This window comes from Myotis yumanensis, unplaced genomic scaffold, assembly GCF_028538775.1.
Source record: "Myotis yumanensis isolate MYYU_CA2020_CCGP unplaced genomic scaffold, mMyoYum1.0.hap1 SCAF_2, whole genome shotgun sequence".
Lineage (NCBI taxonomy): Eukaryota > Metazoa > Chordata > Mammalia > Chiroptera > Vespertilionidae > Myotis > Myotis yumanensis.
In genome coordinates, this window is record NW_027223753.1 from 177,764,854 (window position 1) to 177,786,026 (window position 21,173).

Here is a 21,173-nt window from a genome sequence, read left to right on the forward strand (position 1 = left end):
ACAGAGAGCCAGAAACATCGATGAGAGAGAAACATCAATCAGCTGCCTCCTGCGCATCCCCTAATGGGGATGCGCTGGCAACCAAGGTACATGCCCCCGACCGGAATCGAACCTGGGACCCTCCAGTCCGCAGGCCGACGCTCCATCCACTGAGCCAAACCAGTCAGGGCAAGAATTGCCATTCTAGTACAAGCTCTGATTGCCTGACCATACTATATTAATGATATCCTTGTCTGTTTCTCTATTCCTAGTACTTAATCCACACATCTACTTTCAGCAATCATTTTTTGGTGAGCACTTTCATAGTTATGTTACCAGCACATCTATTTCTATTATACTCTTGCAATTTCTAAGTAATGTTTCAGAAACTTAGAATTTTCAAGTTCATGAATATTAGAGTAAAACATATCTTACCATCAGAGGTCAGTCATACTTTCAGCTTTCACTAATTTTTCTATTTTCTAGTCCTTCACAAACAACTTTCAGAATTTGGAATGTTCCATTATGTCAATCCTTATCATTTCTGTATAATGTGGACTAGTTCAAATCAGAGCTCCAAGTCACTGGGAAATTCTACTCTTCATTATAATAAAATCTTTTTCTATTAAAAATCAGTGCTTATATCTGTCCCCACCCCACCCCCACTTTACTTCCAGCACATCAGTATCAGCTTTGTTTGGATGCACACTTTCACAATCTTTAAGAAAAAAATAAAGCTCTGGACACCTACTCTTATTGCTTAAATCTTTCAGGCATAAGATTAAATGGATTAAGGACCTGAGAGCCAGTCCTTAAAGTGCATCTGGACTGTAGTGAACAGTTAGGAAATATGTCCCATTGCCCAAAACCTAGATGCTAGGGATAAGATACTTTAGTGGCTAGATCTCTATTAAATTGTGTCCATCTGGTGCAGGTCAAAGTCAATACTTTTCAAGACATACTCTCCAAGTCAGCAGAATAATGGTAGGTCCCTTTATACTAAGGAGCAAACAGCAGAGTGGGATCTTTGCCAAAGTCTTTGAATCAAGGGTCACCAAATAACAATAGCTACATTTGTTGGCACATTGCATATGGGGGGGGAGGGGGGGTGGTGGTGCTTTTTGACTTTAAGTCTCTGTAACTTTGTCTTCCTCTTGGTACTCCAACATTAAAAATCCCTAACTCTCTTCCTACTCACAATCATCTGGTTCAGGAACCTATTTCTCAGAACAGAACTTTTCACATTTCTTTTTCATCTTTGCATACATATGCAACTATGAAAGATTCCAAGGCATCTTTATAAAATAGTCCATCTGTTCATTCAAACATGTCATCAAAGTATCTTAGAATGTGCTCCCAGAAGAAAGAGCATCATGTAGTAAAAACCCAAGAATGTCATAAATTATGTGTAAATTGGGGGTAAGGGAGGAGATGTTGAGACCAAAAAAAGTTAGCTAGGTAGGGGCAGGACTATAGCAGGAGGAAATGAAACCAGGAACCCAGCTAGGCAAAGATATTAGAACACCCCAATTGGGGTGGGAAGGAAGGATGCGTGTAAGCAAGCACGCCAGAGGCATTACCTTTAAAATGTATGGCTATCACAAAGACAGCATGCAGATAACCAATCACAAGGCTGTGGGGCAAGCATATACACAAAAGAGTGAGCACTCCCTTCCATTCTCCCATGGTGCGGTGCACAATGAATACCTAACATTCCTGTTGCAGGGGAGCACATCCCCTGAGCCCACATGGCTTATGGCTATTTGGCCCTCCACACATGAACTATTAGAGACTTTAATTAGCTTGGATACTAAACTACTCCCACTGTAACATGGAAGGAAGTTCTGGACACTGGCCTGCTCCTAGAACCCTAGCTGCACCTTTTCCAGGATTGGCTTTTCCCAATAAACTTTGGTTCCATTAATCGTTTTTGTCCTTGATTTCATTTTTATTTATTTTTTTTTTTTTTTGGTGAGACAAGGGAACAGCAGAATTCCGTAAATAGTGTAAGCACTATTTTAAGAAATTATTTTTCAAATGCAATCTAGCCTGAAATAAAATTTATTTTTAAATATTCAGTAAGGTGGCAAGTTAACCAATAATCAGCTTTCTAGATAAAAATAACAAGCAGCTGGAAAATAAAGGACAAAAAATATTCTAACAGCATTAAAAACAAAACCGTAGAAATGCTCTCAAAAACAAAAAAGTGCATAATGTGCAGAAATCTTTGAAGCTTGACTAATAAATGTTTAGGAAAATGTAAACCACATCATTCTTCTAGAGCAGTGGTTCTCAACCTTCCTAATGCCACGACCTTTTAATACAGTTCCTCATGTTGCAGTGCTCCCCAACCATAAAATTATTTTCGTTGCTACTTCATAACTGTAATCTTGCTACTGTTATGAATCATAATGTAAATATCTGATATGCAGGATGTATTTTCATTGTTCGTGACCCACAGGTTGAGAACCGGTTATAGAGGGTCTTGATATTACAAAAATTTCAATATATCCCTAAATGGAATCCCATTAAAATACTAAGGGAGTATATGATTCTGTTGGAGAATGGGTCATTCCTAATAAAATTACACCAAAACAAGAAAGTATTCAAAAAGGAAACTTTTTAATGGGAGTAGGAGTTAACTAGAATACACTACCTCTATCCAAACATTAAAGTTCATTTGAAAGCTACAATTATCGAGACAAAAAAGACACAGATTCCAAAAAATAGGTTTAACTCATCTAGAAAACTAAAAACAGAAGAAAATGGATTTCTTCACCAAAAATCAATGGATGAATGTTTCAAACTTTTTAAAAATCAATAAAGATTTTAGGAGAAAGCCCAAGACAAGTACCCAAAAACAACAACAACAACAATCAGAGCCACAAACAAAAAGTTTGATAAACTTATACTACTAAAGGCTAAAATATGATTAAGCAAACAATATCACAAAGAAAGAAAAGGAAAGTGAAACAACAGTTAAAATCCCAATTTATAGTATTATTTGCTGATTTAGTAAGAACAAGCTGAAATAAGGTGATAAGAGAATGGATGTTAATTATGTAAATGGGCAAGTCACAAAAAAGTAAGTTATAATTTTAGTAATGTATAAAATCCTCTTTAAAGTATTACACATTTACTACAATTTGTTTTGAACTTTGCTTTTCTCTTCCCACTTTATATCTTGTAGATCCTTTCTCATCAGAACATAAAAATCGACTTCATTTTTTAAACATTTGCATAGGGTATATGGCAATTTTGGGGTGGGAGCTTAAATGGCCTATGGTTCAAGGAACACAGGGTATCGGCTTAACATAAGAATACATTTTTGAAGTTACAGAACACGACAACTGAAAAACAGGTTTTTCAACTTGGTAGGTACTCATGTGGAAGAAAATCTTATTGGTTAAACAGAAAGCAAGATGGAATTCCTATAGGAATTCAAAGATTGAGATATACAGTCAAAAATAAGAAGGGGTGAATTATGGACCCTGGCTAATGACTCTGAAGATGGACAAAATTTCTCTTATACACCTTTCAGTTCCCTCACATTAGAGAAAAGAAGTTGAAACCATACACATATACATAGCCCAAAGTTTCTGTTATAATTACTAAATTTAAAACCTCTTCTGCCAAGCCAGTATGGCTCAGTGGTTGAGCATCGACCTATAAACCAGGAGGTCACGGTTCGATTCCCAGTCGGGCACATGCCCGGGTTGCCATCTCAGTCCTCAGTGTGGGGCGTGCAAGAGGCAGCAGATCAATGATTCTCATCATTGATGTTTCTATCTCTCTCCCTCCTCCCTTCCTCTCTGAAATCAATCAAAAATACTTAAAACAAAAAACCCTATTTTTCGGTCTGGAGCAATCAGATGATAAAATGCTTTTGCTAATTCATATTTTTTAAACTCCAAAAGGTTAAGTCTGGTAGCAATACTAATGTGAAGAAATAAGGCACCTTTTCCTAAAAGCCTATTTAAACCAAAGTTCCAGAACAAAACATCAAAATCTAGTTCACAACTGGAGAGGCAGCTCTGCTGTCTAAAACATAAATGTAAGTTAAAATAAAATTTTAATGTTTAAAGTGTGGATCAATTTATCAGAGATTGCTTGTTGAGGCTTAGAAACCTACAGAAAAGCATGAATCCCTCTGGAACATCCCTACTAACTTCATTAAGAACATATCATCCTAGTCTAGAAAAATTCCTTTGACTGGAAAGTAATTATCATTTAAAATCCGCCCATTACTTTAGATTTTTTAAAAATCCACTGACTTAATATTGTAATTCACTTCAACCCTAAACTTACATTCCTTATAAGGAAACAGAAACTTTAAAACATTACTACTCAGCAAACTACTAACAGAAACTAGAGAGCATGAATTCTTAATGGTTGAGTGGAAGCCCAGATCCAAAACTTAAACTCTTTCTCAGGATTTCTGTTGTGAAACTTAGAGACTTTATTTTTCCATTTATTTGACACAACAGTGAAGTAACCACATTTTTTATGCCTTCTCCAAATATTAGTTGATGGCTTAATTACGGAAGCAAAGGTGATTAAATATTGTAATCTATAAACAAATTAATTAGAATAAATTCTCTATATATCAGGTCCTATATAGGGCCTATCTGACTGGGTTAAGTCTCCATTTTTCCCAACTACATTAGGTAAAGTTTACTGTTGTGGATAAATGTGATTATAAAGCGTGACTCATGAAAAATGAAAAGTTTAATAGCATAATTTATGCAAAATTTGCCTCAGGTTTTTGTTTTCCAAGAATGGCCACAATAGATTTATCACTTGTTACCCTTTGATCAATTATCAGTTTATTTAATGATTCATCCTCTGACCACAGTCTGCCTTCTCAGCCCATCAATACTAATGATTTAGTATCTCTGAAATCAGAATGCTTCTTACAATGATAGATGGCATCTTAGAATAGCTGATAACCATATGGCAGTCAGAATATAAATATAAGTGTTACTGTGTAAGTATGCTCAAAGCCCTGGCCAGGAGTTCAATTGGTTAGAACATTGTACTGATATACCAAGATTTCAGGTTTGTTTCCTGGTCAGGGCACATACAAGAATCAACAAATGAATACATAAATAAGTAGAAAAACAAATCAATGTTTCTCTCTCCCCCCCCTTCCTCTTTCTCTAAAATCTAAAATCAATTTTTTAAAAAAGTACTAGAATGCTCAAACTGGGTTTGCTTGCAATTTTCTTTGACACTTGACAACACCTTGACATTTCATTCAGCAAACCAGTGAAGGACCATTCTAGGAAAGACTGACGTTTCTTACCAGAAGGCTGTTCTGCTGACACCTTCTGATAAAATCAAGAAAGCACCAGCACTAAATGTTGCAGAGTGGGTGAAAACTCTTGGGAGAAAATCCTGGAGATTAATTGAGGAAAGCTCTTTTAAAGTTTGCTTGCAACATCAATGCTCTCCACGGCACTGAAGAAGATATTGTAAGAAGAAATACAATCACCTGTGAAGGTGTTTTAACCAAATTAAATTTAACTAATTTAAATGTAATGCTTATGTTTTCATTTTATGTATGCAAGATGTTTGAAGATGACCTTTCCATAAGTATACAAAAAAATTATAAAAGATAAAGAAAACTACCTCTCAGGTTAGTTAGCAACATTTCCACTTAATGCCTCTTACACCTGATGCCATTTTCAATACAGTGAAATTGTATGGATCTTCCACTAACTTCCCAAATGGAAAAATAACCTAGTACTTGGAATCTAAACCCAACTTCCAACTAGAGGCATCTCTACCTTTGGCTTACTTCTACACCTCCAATCAACATGCCAACAGTCAGAATCATCTGTTGTCCTACTTTGCACTCTATACACATATGATCCAATTTACAGGATTAAAAAGAGAATAAAGCAATGTGTTTCTGAACTATGTATACAGTTAACATATATTAAAAAAACCTCATCAGTAGGGAAAGGGGAAAAAATCTCAAAGACACTATAGTATAGTGGGGTTTCACTATTAAGACGGGGCTCAAATCCACTATTTACTATGTGGTAGGTAAAACAAAAGAGGGCCCAGGACAGTAAGATAAGGAAAATAAGACTCCTAACTCGCTTATTTGCCCAAAAGCAAGTCACAATGTCCCACTTCAGGGACTCTATGGTCTTCCCAGAGCACCTAAGAGACTTTTTTGGGGCAATTCTCAGCCGATTCTATAAACCCTGAATGAGACCCAGCTTTCTTGAAGTTGGACATCCTCCTACCATCCCAATCCTAGAATTGAGGAAGACTTGGCTAAAGAGAGCAAATACCAATTCCCCCACATCTCCCCATTCCCCATTAATACATGGTGCTAATACATCTGCCTATAAATATTCAAAAGTCTTGATGTAGTAAATATAAAATGGATGAATGCAACACTATAAGAAAACCTAAGAAATGTTATGTATAATCTGAACATAGGATGTCTTAACCAGGACTGGAAACCCTAAAGCCTTAACAGGGAAAAAATAGTTCAGTATATAAAAAAAAATTAAAAGTTCTCTATGGCCAGGGATACCAGAATGTCAACAGATAATAGATGTGGAGGAGAACTCTTACAATAAATAACTCTTAAGCAATCCCAAAAAGGGACAAATGACATCCCAATAGGCAAATGGGCAAATGACAGGCAACTTATGGAAAAGTCAATCCAAGTGGCCAACAAATATTAAAATTCTGCAAGTCAAAGTTCCAATGAGATAATCCTTTACATCCAACACAGGCAAAAATTAAAGATTCTAAAACCCATTCCTGGTAAGATTTAAAGAAAAGCACTGACATTCATTGATGGAAGAAAAAGGAAGTGCTAAGCCTTTTTGGAAATTTAATCTGTTAACATTTATTAGAGTTAAAAACAAGTTCCCTTCTACAAGCTATCCCATTTTGAAATCTACCCAATGGAAACAGGAAACAGGTATGTGGAGTAGCAAAAAAATGAGAACCAAGTGTCTACTAACTGGAGAATGACTGAATTTCATGGTAATTCTTACTGTGAAACATTACATAACCATTAAAACATAATTACATTCCAAGTACAAAGAGCCAAGATGTAGATTATCTTCTTTATATAGACAATGGAAAAAACATACATGAGTATCTGAATGTGTATCTATATACCATTCTACTGAGTATGTAGGCAAATCAGGTATGATGTATACTTGGCTATAAATGGATTACCTAAAATAAAATGGGGAAGAAAAGATATCAAGTGGTGAAAGGAAGCCAAGAGGAGGAAAAAAATTACAATAAAGCACCCAGCTGGTGTGGCTCACTGGTTGTGTCAACCCATGAACCAGGAGGTCAAGGTTTGATTCCTCCTGGTCAGGGCACATGCCCCGGTTTTGGGCTCTATCCCCAGTAGGGTGTGAGCAGGAGGCAGCTGATCAATGATTCTTTCTCATCATTATTGTTTCTATCCCTGTCTCCCTCTCCCTTCCTCTCTCTGAAATTTAAAAAAAAAGCACACATATTTTTTAAAATTACAATAAAGCAATATACTTATGCATGTGTAAAATTATACATATGTACATGTATGTATAAATATATCTTAAGCCAGCATTTTTTCCTTACAGCATATATATACATTACTACTCCCCACACCTTTTTAAATATTTCCATCTCTAGGACCTCAAATCTACTTTCAAACTAACAAACTTGTTTGTTTTATGTTTACACTTAAAAGATCTAAGCTGTAATTTGAGTCCAATAATAAGCATGAACATTCAAGACTGCTGCAATTAAAAAAAAAAGTCTTAACTTCACCAGGTAACTGATTCAAACTCCCACATTTATGTCTAATTTCCCTCTTCTCTAAATTATATCTGTACTAGAGGCCCGTTGCATGAAATCGCATGGGTGGGGTCCCTCAGTGTGGCCTGCGGGGATTAGGCTGAAACCTGCAGTCCAACGCCACCTGCCACTCCTTCCTTCCTGCCTGCCTGCCTGCCGCTCCCGCTCATCCCAGCCCCACTGCGCCCACCGCAGGCTCACGCCCTGTCAGTCCTAATAGGAAGAGGCCCGCATCACCACAGCAGCACTGGCCAGCTGTGACACAATCGGCCCTCTGGGCAGGCGGTGGGACGCCCTTGCCGGCCCGGGATCCAGATCCATCCCACTGACTTCACGCCAGTTGTCCACGCCTTGTCGGGAGCCACCTGGCGGCCGCTTTTACATGGTTTCTTCCTTGCAGAGTATCTAGGGAGGGGAAGTGGCCACGGAGCCAGAGGCCGACTTCCAGGAGGCTGGCAGAGCTGCAGGGATCGTGCAGGCGGTGCCAGTCCATCGGTGCCTGGCCCGTTCCCTGGAGAATGGATCTGCAGGACTACTGAGGGAGTGAGTGGCTGCCACCGGGCTGGTGGACTGCTGGGCCGGGTGTCAGCTGAGCAGCACTCCCACTGTAGGAGTGCACTGACCACCAGGGGGAGCTCCTGCATCGAGCGTCCGCCTCCTGGTGGTCAGTGTGTGTCACAACAACTGGTTGACCAGTCCTTTGGTCGCTTAGGCTTTTATATATGTAGATATGGTCTAATTTGTATAGAAAACACCTTCTGCAGTTAACCGTGCCAGTGAGTATGCTTTCCTGATTCACCATGACATCTACAATGATGCAGTCAAAAAGGACACTGGCGTTTGTTTCTCAGGTGCATGTGTACTGGCTGCCTTGACCTGGTTCATACATATGAGAATAAGCACCTTCCACCTGTCAGGAAGACTGTGGGCGTTCCCTCAAAATATTTTCAATTGTTTGACTGGATATGATTAAAAGTACATATATTTTGGGGTGTTTCTGTAGGTGTTTTAATAAAAATATTTTATTAACTGTTCTCTCAGCTTTTATAGTCTACCGAATATTGTTTTTCATTCCCTGGGAAAACATGTTAAAATGTCCTGTTAAAATTATGGATTTTCAAATAAACTTTGCAAATCTCTTAAAAAAAAAAAATAGCTTCAAATACACTAAAGACAAACTAATCTACAAACAGATATTATTTTAAATCAATGGACACATCCCACAAATAAAAAAATCTGCAAATTTACTAATCACATTATACATTACGTAAATTATTATATCATTATGGAATAAGTTATATTAAGAAAAAAAGTTACTCAAGGTAAGCCTTCAGCATTCTTTAGTATTGAACATTTAAGTGTTCTAAATAAAATGACAATGAAGGTATGAAAATTTCATAAGAATGCATAAGTACCTACTAATGCTTGCATACCAGTAATGTTCTTTGCTTGTTAATTTCACAAGTTTGTAAAATCCAACAGTTCACCTTAACCCTTTGCACTCCACTGTCCCCTCTCAGGGGACATCGGAATTCTAGCATATCACTCAGATGTCCCCTCTCAGGGGACATTGCAGTTTATTAGTGATTATGGGGAATTGAGTTATTTCAACGCAACTTTTTGAGACATGCATTTTCCCTGAAGTTTTATCTTGAAATGGCACAAGAAATTAAATCAAAATATCGTAAAATTACTAAGATATATACAAGAAATGTCAGCGGGTTTTGTGTCGGACGAGAACGTGAGATGCGTGCTCACGATGGTCTGAGCACTTCGCGACGCCACTTGAAAAGAGCAATAAGGGGAGTTTGTAGAAGAAAGGTCGGTTTTTGAACATGGCGCGCATTGTATAGTGAGATATATAATTACAAATAAACAAGTCTACATCTGGAGAAAAAGATTTTCAAAGCTGAGCTCATTTTGGTTTGAAGCTTCAAGCAGTGCACATAGATCTAATGAGGAGAAAATCGGAAAAGTGATTCTTTTCTTAGTGAATAAATTGTTTGGTGAAAGCTATTTTGGTAAATATCAACTTGTCAGTTAGTAATAACAATTAGAAATTTTCAACCCATGCATTTATTCATATTTTTTATTAGAACAATGGCAAAGCGTCCAACCACGAATGAGTCTCATGACACAAGTAGTAGTGAAGATGAGCTCCAGATAGACCCCTATACAGACACGTTAGAAAGACTAACTGTAGAACAAAACGACAGCAGTGATAGTGATATCGTCCAACCTAGAAGGCGACAAATTGTTCGCATAGATAGCGAAAGCGATAATAGTAGTATGGAAGAAAACACACAGCAACATGACAACGTATCAAGTGAAGAGTGGGAAGATGTTACCGAATCGGACGTTCCTCCAGCCACGATAAATTTTGATGTACACGAAGAAATAGCCGGACCACAAGTCCCAAGTAACATAAAAAGAAAGAATAATACTACGCTTCTTGCGTGGAAAGATAAAAGAATTATTACCATGCTCACCAATTATTATAACACAAACCTACAATCTACCCAGAGAACATTACGCGGTGGACATATCGTAACAGTCAGTAAGCCTGAAATGGTGTTAGAATATACGGCAAATATGGGTGGTGCGGATCAATACGCTTCGACGTATTGTTTCCTCCGTAAATCGCTCAAATGGTGGTGGAAGTTATTTTTTGGGGGGGTTGGAAATGTGTGTGATAAACTCATACATAATGTATCACATCGAAAAACAAACAAGTAATGAAACGCCAATGACACACCACAAGTTTGTCAAGACACTCGTTGACCAATTAAAGGGTGATTTTCGTGTATCGAGAACGCGTCCATCCACATCTTCTGCGGACAATAGATTAAACAATAAACTACATATTCCCAATGTGGGACAAAGAAAACGGGACTGCATTGTGTGTTCTAACAGGAAAACACCTGGTGGCAGGCGTCAAACCACTTATTACTGTCAAACATGCACTAATCAGCCTGCAATGCACATTGGGGAGTGTTACAAAACTTATCATACTGTACAAAATTATAAACAATAAAATATTGGTTTTTTTTGCAAATATACATTCCTCGATGTCACCCAATTCATATAAGTCCAATATCATTATAATACGTTACTTGGTTCCAAAATTATACTAAATAATACAAGGGTCTGTAAATGCACGTTTCCGCCACAAAGTAGCGTCGAGTAGCTGGTAGCCAATGTCCAGAATGGTTCGGAGTGCAAAGGGTTAAGATGGAATGATTTAGTGGTTCCAAATGGCCACCCAAAACTATTATGACTTTCCTATTGCAAAGAGTTGAAGTTCCCAATAGTTCTTTCCGTGCGCATAAAGTTCTGTTACAATAGCTGAACTTAACCGGAATTAATATATAACCCCTAAAAAAAAGCCAATTTAAGTTGTTTGAATCAAAATTTAAAATGAAGTTTTGTATACATGCAATGTTATAATGTTTAAGTCTAACAATATATCAGACAGAGTCCAAAAGCCAAGAATAACTGATTCATTTGTTCTTTCAATATGTATTGAAGGCTTACTACTAAGTACACACATCAAGTTACTGAAAAACCTGAGACTTGAAAATAACCTGAAAAACTATAAAACCAAACAGTTATAACATGGGAAAGGAAGGAAAGTTTTAATATGACTAATTATCCTGAAGAAATCTTGCCAGGGGAATGCATGTTCCTTTGCCAACAATATCTATAAACTCCATTAGTTATTACTGGGAGAGACTCATCCTCCAAAAAAAACTAAGCAAAAGGTGTTGAAGCTATAGTATGAGAGACAAAACAATTGGTATTTAACTCAGATTTAATGTTGGTTCAATTTTTGCCATTCTTTTGGCCTCTTTAAAATAATAAAAAGATTGTTATACATCTAAATATACATGCTCAGAGTAACAAAGTAATGCCTAGTATTGCTTTTGTTTTGCTTGAGCTGTTTTTGTTTTTTTGAAGATTTGGTCCTAGAAAATTTAATAACCACCAAAACAGTTTTACTATTTGCTAAAGATCTGCCAAAGAATCTTCTAAACATAGTTAATAATATTGCAATATCTATGTATGGTGTCAGATGAGCATTAGATTTATCAGGGTTATCACTTCAGAAGGTATATAAACATCTAAATACTATAGCACACCTGAAACTAATATAATATGGTACATCTACTATAATTGGAAATAAAACTTTTGTTTAAAAAGCTCTGGTACCCTAAAAGAAATATGCTATGTGGCACAATTACCACCAAGAAATGCCACATTATTAAAAAGTTTCATACTACACATGCATATATAAAACTAGAGGCCCAGTGCATGAAATTCATGCACGGGTGCAGTCCCTAGGCTTGGCTGGAGATTAAAGCGCGATCGCCTAGAGTGGAAAGGCAGGTCCCAGCTGACCTTTGGGCCCTGGGCAGCACCTGGACTCCCGGTCCCCCCGCACACCCCCTTCTGCCTGAGTCACAGTGCCCAAGTCCCCACGCGGAGATGTGGTGAGCGCAGCTGGACACAGTATGGGCCTCTGGGCCGCCCAGTGGCTCTGCACAGAAGCCGCCCAGTGGCGCTGCACAAAGAGGGCAACACGCTCTCTCCCAGCTGGCCTCTCAGACCCATCCTGTGTAAACCCACGAGGAGCCCGAGTGGCCCCTGCAGTCCCCGCAGCTGTGGCCTGGCTCACCCAGAAGAGGCCGCACAGGTGCGAGGCGGGCTCCTTGTGGGCACCCAGCACCTGAGTGCAGGGACGTCCCAGGGGAGGGTAGCAGGGGGAATGAGAGCGAGCTTGGCAGACACCCTGCATTCTCACCGCACCTCCGTCCCCATCCCCCTAACCCCCAGTGAGAGGTTGCAGCACATCACCAACGCCCGCCATGTTCCACACCACCCACTGGTGGTCAGTGCCTGTCATAGCAAGCGGTAGAACTCCCAATCTCCAAGTCGAACGACCACCCGAGGGGACAATTTGCATATTAGGCTTTTATTATATAGGATATTTCAAGTATTTTCCAAAATACCTTACACAATATAAAGCTAACAACTGAGGATGATATAAACACATGAATAGTTATATCCAGCACAAATTATAATTTAAGCCACATAATCCAGTTTTAAAATTGCTAGTAGCCACATTAATATACTAACTGGTAAAAATTTTATAATTTAATCCAACACATCCAAAATATTTCAACATGTAATCACTATTTTAAAATTATGATATGTATGCTTTTTTTCATACTAAGTCTCTGGAATCTAGTATGGATTTTACAGCTAAAGAATACCTCAACTCAGAACTACAATGTTCGCTAATGACTGATTACTATAATTGTGTTGCATTCATTTTCCCTTATGCGCAGGCACACCATTTCTCTCCACTAATACTAGCAGTGGATATTTTAGCAGCCAGCTGTTACATTATTAGTCTTGTACTGACTTGTTTGGTGTGCGCAAACAGAAAATATTTTCCTTTCGAGAACAAGAAAAAGAGGTTTATTTGCGTTACGTTTATTAATTTGTGCAGTTATTCAGTGTCTGGTAAGTTAATGTTCAGAAAAAATAATTTTTATTAAAATGTTCTATTATTTTGTTAATGACTAGGGGCCCAGTGCACGAATTTGTGCCCTTGAAAGGAACTGTGGGCCGCGAGGCTGTGGTGGGCACAGGGGCAGGTCTCGGCCCATCCTCTGCATCCCCGCCCGGCCCCTTCCACCGTCCCCCCACCCCCGTCTCCTGTCTGCCGGCACTCTGTGGATAAACTAAAAATAAATGAATTGTATAGTTTACATGGATGAATGTTACGGTATGTGAATTATCCTATATAATAAAAGCCTAATATGCTAAGTGTCTGGTTGTCCATTCAACCAATCAAAGCCCAATATGCTAATGACACGCTCAGGCTGTTCAACTGCTCACTATGATGTGCACTGATCACCAGGGGGCAGATGCTCGGATCAGTAGGTTAGCTTGCTGCTGGGGTCCGGCCAATAGGAACTGAGTGAGACAGGCCAGATACGCCCTGGAGCCCTCCTGCATCCTTCCCCGGCCCCTATTGTGCATCGGTGGGGGTCCCTTGGCCTGGCCTGCACCCTCTCACAATCAGGGACCCCTTGGGGGAATGTCAGAGAGCCAGTTTCGGCCCGATCCTGCAGGCTAGGCCAAGGGATCCCACTGGTGCATGAATTCATGCATTGGACCTCTAGTATCTCAATAAAGCTCTTACATGTTTCCCATCCCCTGCCCCCCATCCGCCCCCCCAATAGTATATAGATTATATGGCTTCCAGGAGCCAGCTTGATCATGGTGTCGGTTCCGGTCACTCAGCACTGTCAGTGGGTGCGAGCAGCAGCTCCGGGGCTGGTAGCAGGTGCAAGCAGGGTGGCACTGGCAGCAGGTACGAGCGCCTGGAGCAAAGAATTTTCAGTAACCACCAGAGGCTTGCCCAGATGACAGTGACTGGCGCCCTGCTTGGTCTGGCACTCTGTGGGGAGCCAAGATAGGATTAAGCCTCGGACTGACCTGTTGGCAAAGTCACAAACAAGTCCCAGCTTAGAGGGCACAGTCCTCTTAGCATAATTAGGCTTGACCTTATAACGCTCCCTAGATCTTACCTGGGAAGCTAATGGGCTGAGGGAAGTGCAACAAGAACAAAAACAAAAACAAGTGAAACTCACAGGAACAGTGTAACTTTGGTAACCACTACCTTGTTTACCTCTGACTATAAAAATAAAGGTTCAGTTTGCCTCAGGATCTTTCTCTGTGGCCTCAGCCAGGCACAGAAAGATCCACGGAGACTAAAGAGAGCTAGAGAGTTCTGAACGCTGTCTCCGTGTAAAACATTCTTTGCCGATTCCGTCCACACCTTTGGGAACCCCTGGACTGCTGGGGCTGGACCCCGGCAGCACCTCTGCTCAACTGCTCCACCATCCTGCCGTGGCCTACGCCCGCCATGTTCCACACGTGCCCTGGTGGTCAGCACACATCATAACGACCAGTTGTTCGGTTGTTTTGCTGTTCGGTCTATTTGCCTATTAGACTTTTACTATATAGGATTACTCATTTATTTCAGCCCTTTGTATTCAGCATGTCTCTATCAAAATAAACCTAAGTTTGTATGAAAATTGAAGGTTTTGTGTTTTTGCAGCCCACATCAACTGAAACCTTGTTTATTTGGCCTGTGTTAGCCTTTGAGTCTGACATGCTTGTTGTAAAGAGATTTAAAAAAAGAAAATGTTTTTATTGATTCCAGAGAGGAAGGAATAGGGAGAGATAGAAACATCAATAATGAGAACCATCATCAATCAGTTGCTTCCTGCATGCCCTCTGCTGGGAATTGAGCCCAAAACCTAGGCATGTGCTCTGACCAGGAATTGAACTGTGACCTCCTGGTTCATATGTCAATGCTCAAATACTGAGCCACCATGATGTGGCTAAAAAGTAGATTTTTGTAAAGTGAAGACATAGCTCAAATCATTTTTTCAGGAATCCTCACAATTCAGTCCTCCTGACTTCCACTGTATTAATTAGTAGTAATTTATAATGAAAAATAATTTAACAAACCATATAATATTTGTACCCCCAAAATAAACATACTGTAGTGATGACAGACATCAGGCTCTCTAGAGTCTGAAAGAACAGTCTGAATCTTGAATCAGCCTCCTATTAATTTTATGGACCTACATTCATTTATAGCCTCAGTTCCCTTAATTGATAACATGATCTCCCCTTCATTGTGAATAAAAGGACTGAGATAAATTCATGTCAAGTACCTGCACCATCTGATAGTGTGCATGCTCAATAAATAATAGGTGTTATTGTTGTTAGAGCTAGATGTGAACAGAACCTAGCAGATTCCACCACTCCAACGGTCTCATACTGCAAATGAAAAAAATCAAGGTCTCACAACCAGCCAGTACAAGAATTAGGGGTCAGACATGGAAGATAGAAGGCATATTGCTCTTCCCACTAAACAAACAAAAACAAAAAACACAACAAAAACTAGTTTGCTACACCTATAACATTGTGGTAGAGAACTCACTTCTCAAGTTGTTATCCAGTCACATGTCTGCCCTGTATTCATAACTGAAATGTAAGCTCACTACACTAAAATTTCCTTTGAAGAACTAATACAGTATTATGCTCAACAAGGCAATTGGAAGTGAGAAGCCCTAGAGTTAAATCTCACTTCAGCATAGTGTTACCTTGAACAAGTTAATCTTGTCAATTTCCTAAAATGTAAAATGGGGATACCACATACCTCATGGAATCCTTGAAAGAAAATCAGGAAATACATGTATAAGTGACACAGAATATCTAGGCATTCATAGAAAACTAATACCTAACTCACAGAAGGCACACAAATATGCTGTTGGAAATATGCTGCTGCAAAAAAATGAAAAATATGGGAAAAAGCATGCTTTCTGTAAGTAAATAAAGCCAAGGCCTTGGCAATACATCCTTAGCTAGTTTTATTAATTTTTTCAGAGTTTTCATAATCGTACTGTTCTTATTAAAACAAAACTACAGGAAAAGTATTTAAATGTAATTTTTAAAAATTGTTAATTGGCCTTTTCATTTAGTTGTCTTCTTTTACATTTTTATAATAATCACATTTTAAACATGTAAAACTAAAAATTATCTTTAAAATATCTGGAATTGTATGTTTTTAATTTAAGTGTCCCTAGTATTATTGACAGCCACCACTTTTTCATCAACAACTAATCTCCACAAAGGAGTCAACACTAAACTATACTAACTTCCAATCCCCATAGATTATAAGGCTGCAAACAAAGTATCAGGTCTTTATCTCTAACTATAGATCCACTGTTAATTTATAATAGCAAGACACAGCTCTGACAGGGTAGCTCAGTTGCTTAGGGCTTAGTGCATCCTCCAGATACCTCAAGGTTTCAGATTCCATCTCTGCTCAGGGCACATATAAGAAGCAACCAATGAATGAATAAATGAGTGGAATAACACATCGATGTTTCTCTCTCTCACTCCCTCAAAAAATAAAAAAGAAAGATACAGAACATGCTATTATTTGTGTAAATATTTATTTTTGGGGGGGATATCCTAATTTTTGGTCAAATCTTCAGCTATTCACTGGTTCCAATTAATTTGTGAAATGAAGTTTCAGTTCCTGGAGAAAACCTTTAATCAATGTTTACAGAGCAGTGCTTCAAGGCAGGATGATATTGCTACTAATCCCATGACTGAAATTCTTCACTGGCAATTTCACATCTAATCTTCAACCAAGGATATTTTTTTCATTGATTTTCAGACAGAGTGGAAGGGAGTGGGGGGGAGTGTGGGAGGGGAGAGGGCAAGAGACATCAATTGGTTGCCTCTCACAAGAGCCCAGATGGGTCAGGGGATCAAACCCACAACCGAGATACATGCCCTGGACCAGGAATCAAAACCTTGACCCTTTGGACCTCAGGCCCATGCTCTAACCAGCCAGGGCCACGGGCAATTCACATTTAGATCCAAGTGTGTGTCTGTGCATATCCAGTGGTTCTCAACCTTCCTAATGCCACGACCCTTTAATACAGTTCCTCATGTTGTGGTGACCCCCAACCATAAAATTATTTTCGTTGCTATTTCATAACTGTAATTTTGCTACTGTTATGAATTGTAATGTAAATATCTGATATGCTATATGTTTTCCAATGGTCGACACCCACAGGTTGAGAACCGCTGGTATAGACGGAGGGGAGAAAAAGGAAAATCAATCACCTATACATTGAAAAACACAACTGAAAGAAAAAATACACCAAAATGTTAGCTGTTATTCTCAAGGCAATTTCTGATTGATTTCCTAAATTCTAACTAACCATGCATTATTTAAATTAGAAAAAAATTAAATTGCTGCTACACTAAATGAAAGAAGCCACACTCAAAATGCTATTAAGGTGTATGATTCTACAATAGGACATTCTGAAAAATGCAAAACTATGGGAACAGAAAACAACCTAGGAGAGAAGTTGACTACAAAGGGGGATGAAGGAAATTTATGGGATGGTGAAACTATTCTATCTCTTCATCCTGGTGATGGTTACACAATTGTGAGCATTTATCAAAGCTCATATAATTGTGTTTCTAAAAAGATGAATTTTACTATATTCAAATTAATCTAAATTTACATAGTTAAATATAAAAAAGTGCTTGTGTGTTAGGCCAATTTTTTCCAAGTAGGAGAAAAAAATATTGGGGCCCTGAGCTCTTTCAAACCCCTCATTTTACACAAAAGAAAACAGACGCAGAGAGGTCTGTTCAGGGTCCATTGCTAGATAATGGTAAGCTAAAGTACAGACCTAAGAATTCCCATTTATTTAACTTCAAAATCAGGACTTCCTTCCACTTCACCATTCTCACTCTTCTAAGAGTTTTTTAGACCACAATATCCACAAAATGTATGTACCAGTGGATTATGGCAAGAGTAAAATTCAAATGTTCAAATGCAATTATTTTAGTACATAAAAACGCGGCTTGGGGCTCCTTCCCAAACTTTGCCAAAGAACCACTTCTTTGTTAGGTAACACCGAGTAACTGAGTCAAAGTCTAAATAGAATCTAGCAGATAGGTGGGTAGGGATCAACAATAGGTACCTTTAGAGTTCCAAAATAGGGAGATTTGACTTGATACTGAGAAGCCAAAGAAAGACTGTAAACAGTCTTTACTAAAACTTTCAATGATGATCATAAATGAGTTGTATAAAAAAGAAATGAAGGCTATCTTGTGTAGCAATCAACATAAAGTATACTTAGCCAAAAAGCAATGGCGTTCTACCATCTACATGCTGCACAAAAATTTAAGACAAAATAGTCCTTTTCAATATGACCCCCCAAAAAAGCATGCCTCCATTACACAAGAACTGTGTAATCACATAGTGAGAAATTAAAACTTTTCCATGGGTGAGGGAGTATTGCTGCAAAGCGTATGAACCTTATTTACCCTTGACAGAAAAAGTACGGTAAGCCCCTTTGTGCCTTGTGCCTGCCACAGCTGTGTCTGCACTCATTCAGAGGCAACCTCTGGGTTTCAGTAAGAACAGCAGTCAATGAAGTAGCTACTCAAATTTTACTCAAGTCCCTTTGACACTAAAGTTTGTTTCTTTACTGACTGGTTTAAGAAAGAGAGGAAAACATCACCTCGTTATCCCACTTATCCACGCATTCCTAGGTTGACTCTTGTGTTCCCGCACATGCCCTGACCCAGGATGGAACCAGCAACCTTGGCACGCTGGGAGGACCCTCACCCACTGAGCTGCCCAGCCAGGGCCTGCCTGACACCACGGGTGACACCCGGCCTGCTGCTAGAACTAGTCCCACGTTAAAACTTCTTCCCGTCACGCCGTTCCTACTTCGTTGATCCCCTAAGGAGATTTAAAGTTGTCAAGAGCACAGGGCGAGCCTTTAGACGCCGACAGTCTTACTGTGATTTCCCACTATGCTGTTGCAGGTGACAGTGAACACCAAGTCCACACAGCTAATCAGTAAACCAGGAAAGGAAAGGGGGGGGGGAGGAAGAAAATCGCTGAAAACAGGAAATTTTGACCCCCAAATAAAGTAAAACCCCGGGGGATACAAGGTTCGCTGAAACGAAGGGTGGCGAGAAGCAGCCCTGCGCGCGCACAGCACTCCTGCAGCAGGAGCAGGCAGGCCCCTCCATAAAAATAGCCAGGGCGCTCCAACATCTGAGCTGCCGGCTCTGGGAGGCTGACTGACAGGCGACAGCTGGGGAGACTCTATTGATCCCAGACCATCTCGGCGCTCCTGGGGGGAAGGGGGGTGCGGGATGGCGGAGACCGTTACAATGGCAGGACCGCACCGTGCGGGCTTCCTCCTCAGCTCCGTGGCCCCTGCTCGATTCTCCTCCCGTTCCTCTTCCCTTTCCCAGCCCTAATCCCACCGTAACCAGTCTCCTTCCTCCCAATGGAAACAAACAAACAAAAACCCTCGGGGGAGGGGGGGGCGGGGAACCCCCACAAAACTCAGCACCTTCCAAGCCAACCCACTGGGGACTGCCGTCCAGAACAGGTCACTCCCCTGCCCGCTTCCCTCATCTGGTTCACACCGTAAATCACACTTCACAGCCGGGAAGTCTCTCGCCTTTTCCTCCCGACTAGAGGGGCGCAGGCGCCGCCCCATTCCCCAGGCCGCAAAAAAGAAAGAAAAGGAAAAGGACAAAAAGACTCGAACCCGCCACATTTCAAGGCATTCTAGTTGCCTCTCCTGGATCCCAACCCTCCAACCGAGCCCCCGCTCCTCCTCCGGACGCTCAAGTTTATTAGCCCCGAGCCCCGGACAAAGGTGAATTCCTCAGATTCCGCGACGCGCCCCCCGAGCGGTGGGGAGGGGTCGGCGCGGCGCTCCGCTCGGCCGGTCCGCGGGCGGGAGGGCGGCTGTGACCGCACAATCCCACCGCCGCCTCCTCCTCCTCCTCCTCCTCCGCCTCCTCCTCCTCCTCCTCGGCGCCCCCGCCGCGCGGCGCTCGGGCCTGCTCCCTCCCCGGGGCTCCCGCCGCCCGCCCGGCAGCGGCTCGGCCCCTCCTCACGGCCGGCCGAGGCCCGCACTCGCACCCCAGAAAAAGGCCCGCGAGGAGGGAAACGCCGGACGGGCCCGACGTTTGTTTCAAAACATAACGGAGCCCGGACCCCGAGACCGTTAAACCGCGGGCGGAGGGGGGAGACGCCAGGAACCCAGCGGCCCCGGGCGTGTGTCCGGCCACCCGGGCCGACTCCAAACCTCACTCCCCGGGACCACCGAGCCTCCCCCACACCGGCCCCGGCCGCCGGGAGCCCCGACCCCGCGGCAGAAGGGTACCTTGTAGAAAGCCCCGTTGGAGCCGCGAACCTCCACCGTCAGCTCCGCCATGTTGGAACCGCAAAGGCCGCTGGGAAGAGGTTCTAGAAACTTTCCAACCAGCGGGGAGGCGGGGGAGGGGCGTGCAGGAGGCGGGGGGAGGGGCGGGGAAACAGGGCGGGGACCGGAACACCCCGCCCCACACCCCTGGGGTCTCGCCGCGCTGCCCCGACTCTCCGCGGGAGCGCCCTCGGCGCCTCACATCGCCCGCCGCGGCCCTGCGCGCCGCCGCCCCCGCCCGGCTCTCCTCCCGGAACAATCGCCGACCTTTGTTGACCCGCCCCTGCGTCCCCGCCCCCCGCCCCGGCGGGTCGCCCACCCCGCCGGTCCCGCCCTGCGGCCGCGGGGAGGGAGCTCCCCGGGCGCCCCTCGCGTCCGGAGCCCGCCGCTCTCGGGCACCTGGCCCCCCAACTTCTGCAGGTGCTGGGAGCCTGGAGTCGACATCGGGGGCGCCACTTGCCCCCTGACACAAACTTTCCAGGGGAGAAGAGAGCCTAACAGTGTCCATCCCAGGTG

General features: G+C 41.7%; 1 protein-coding gene across 6 annotated transcripts in view; it reads right to left on the reverse strand.

Moving 5' to 3' along the window:
• Positions 1–20,703, reverse strand: part of FXR1 (FMR1 autosomal homolog 1) — a 69,762-nt gene extending 49,059 nt beyond the window's left edge. For all 6 annotated transcript variants that reach the window (XM_070406743.1, XM_070406741.1, XM_070406740.1 and 3 more), the window contains exon 1: positions 20,619–20,703. In XM_070406743.1, the coding sequence (XP_070262844.1) occupies positions 20,619–20,669 (51 nt within the window). In that variant the 5' untranslated portion in view covers positions 20,670–20,703. The remainder of the gene's footprint in view (positions 1–20,618) is intronic.
• Positions 20,704–21,173: the final 470 nt, after the last annotated feature.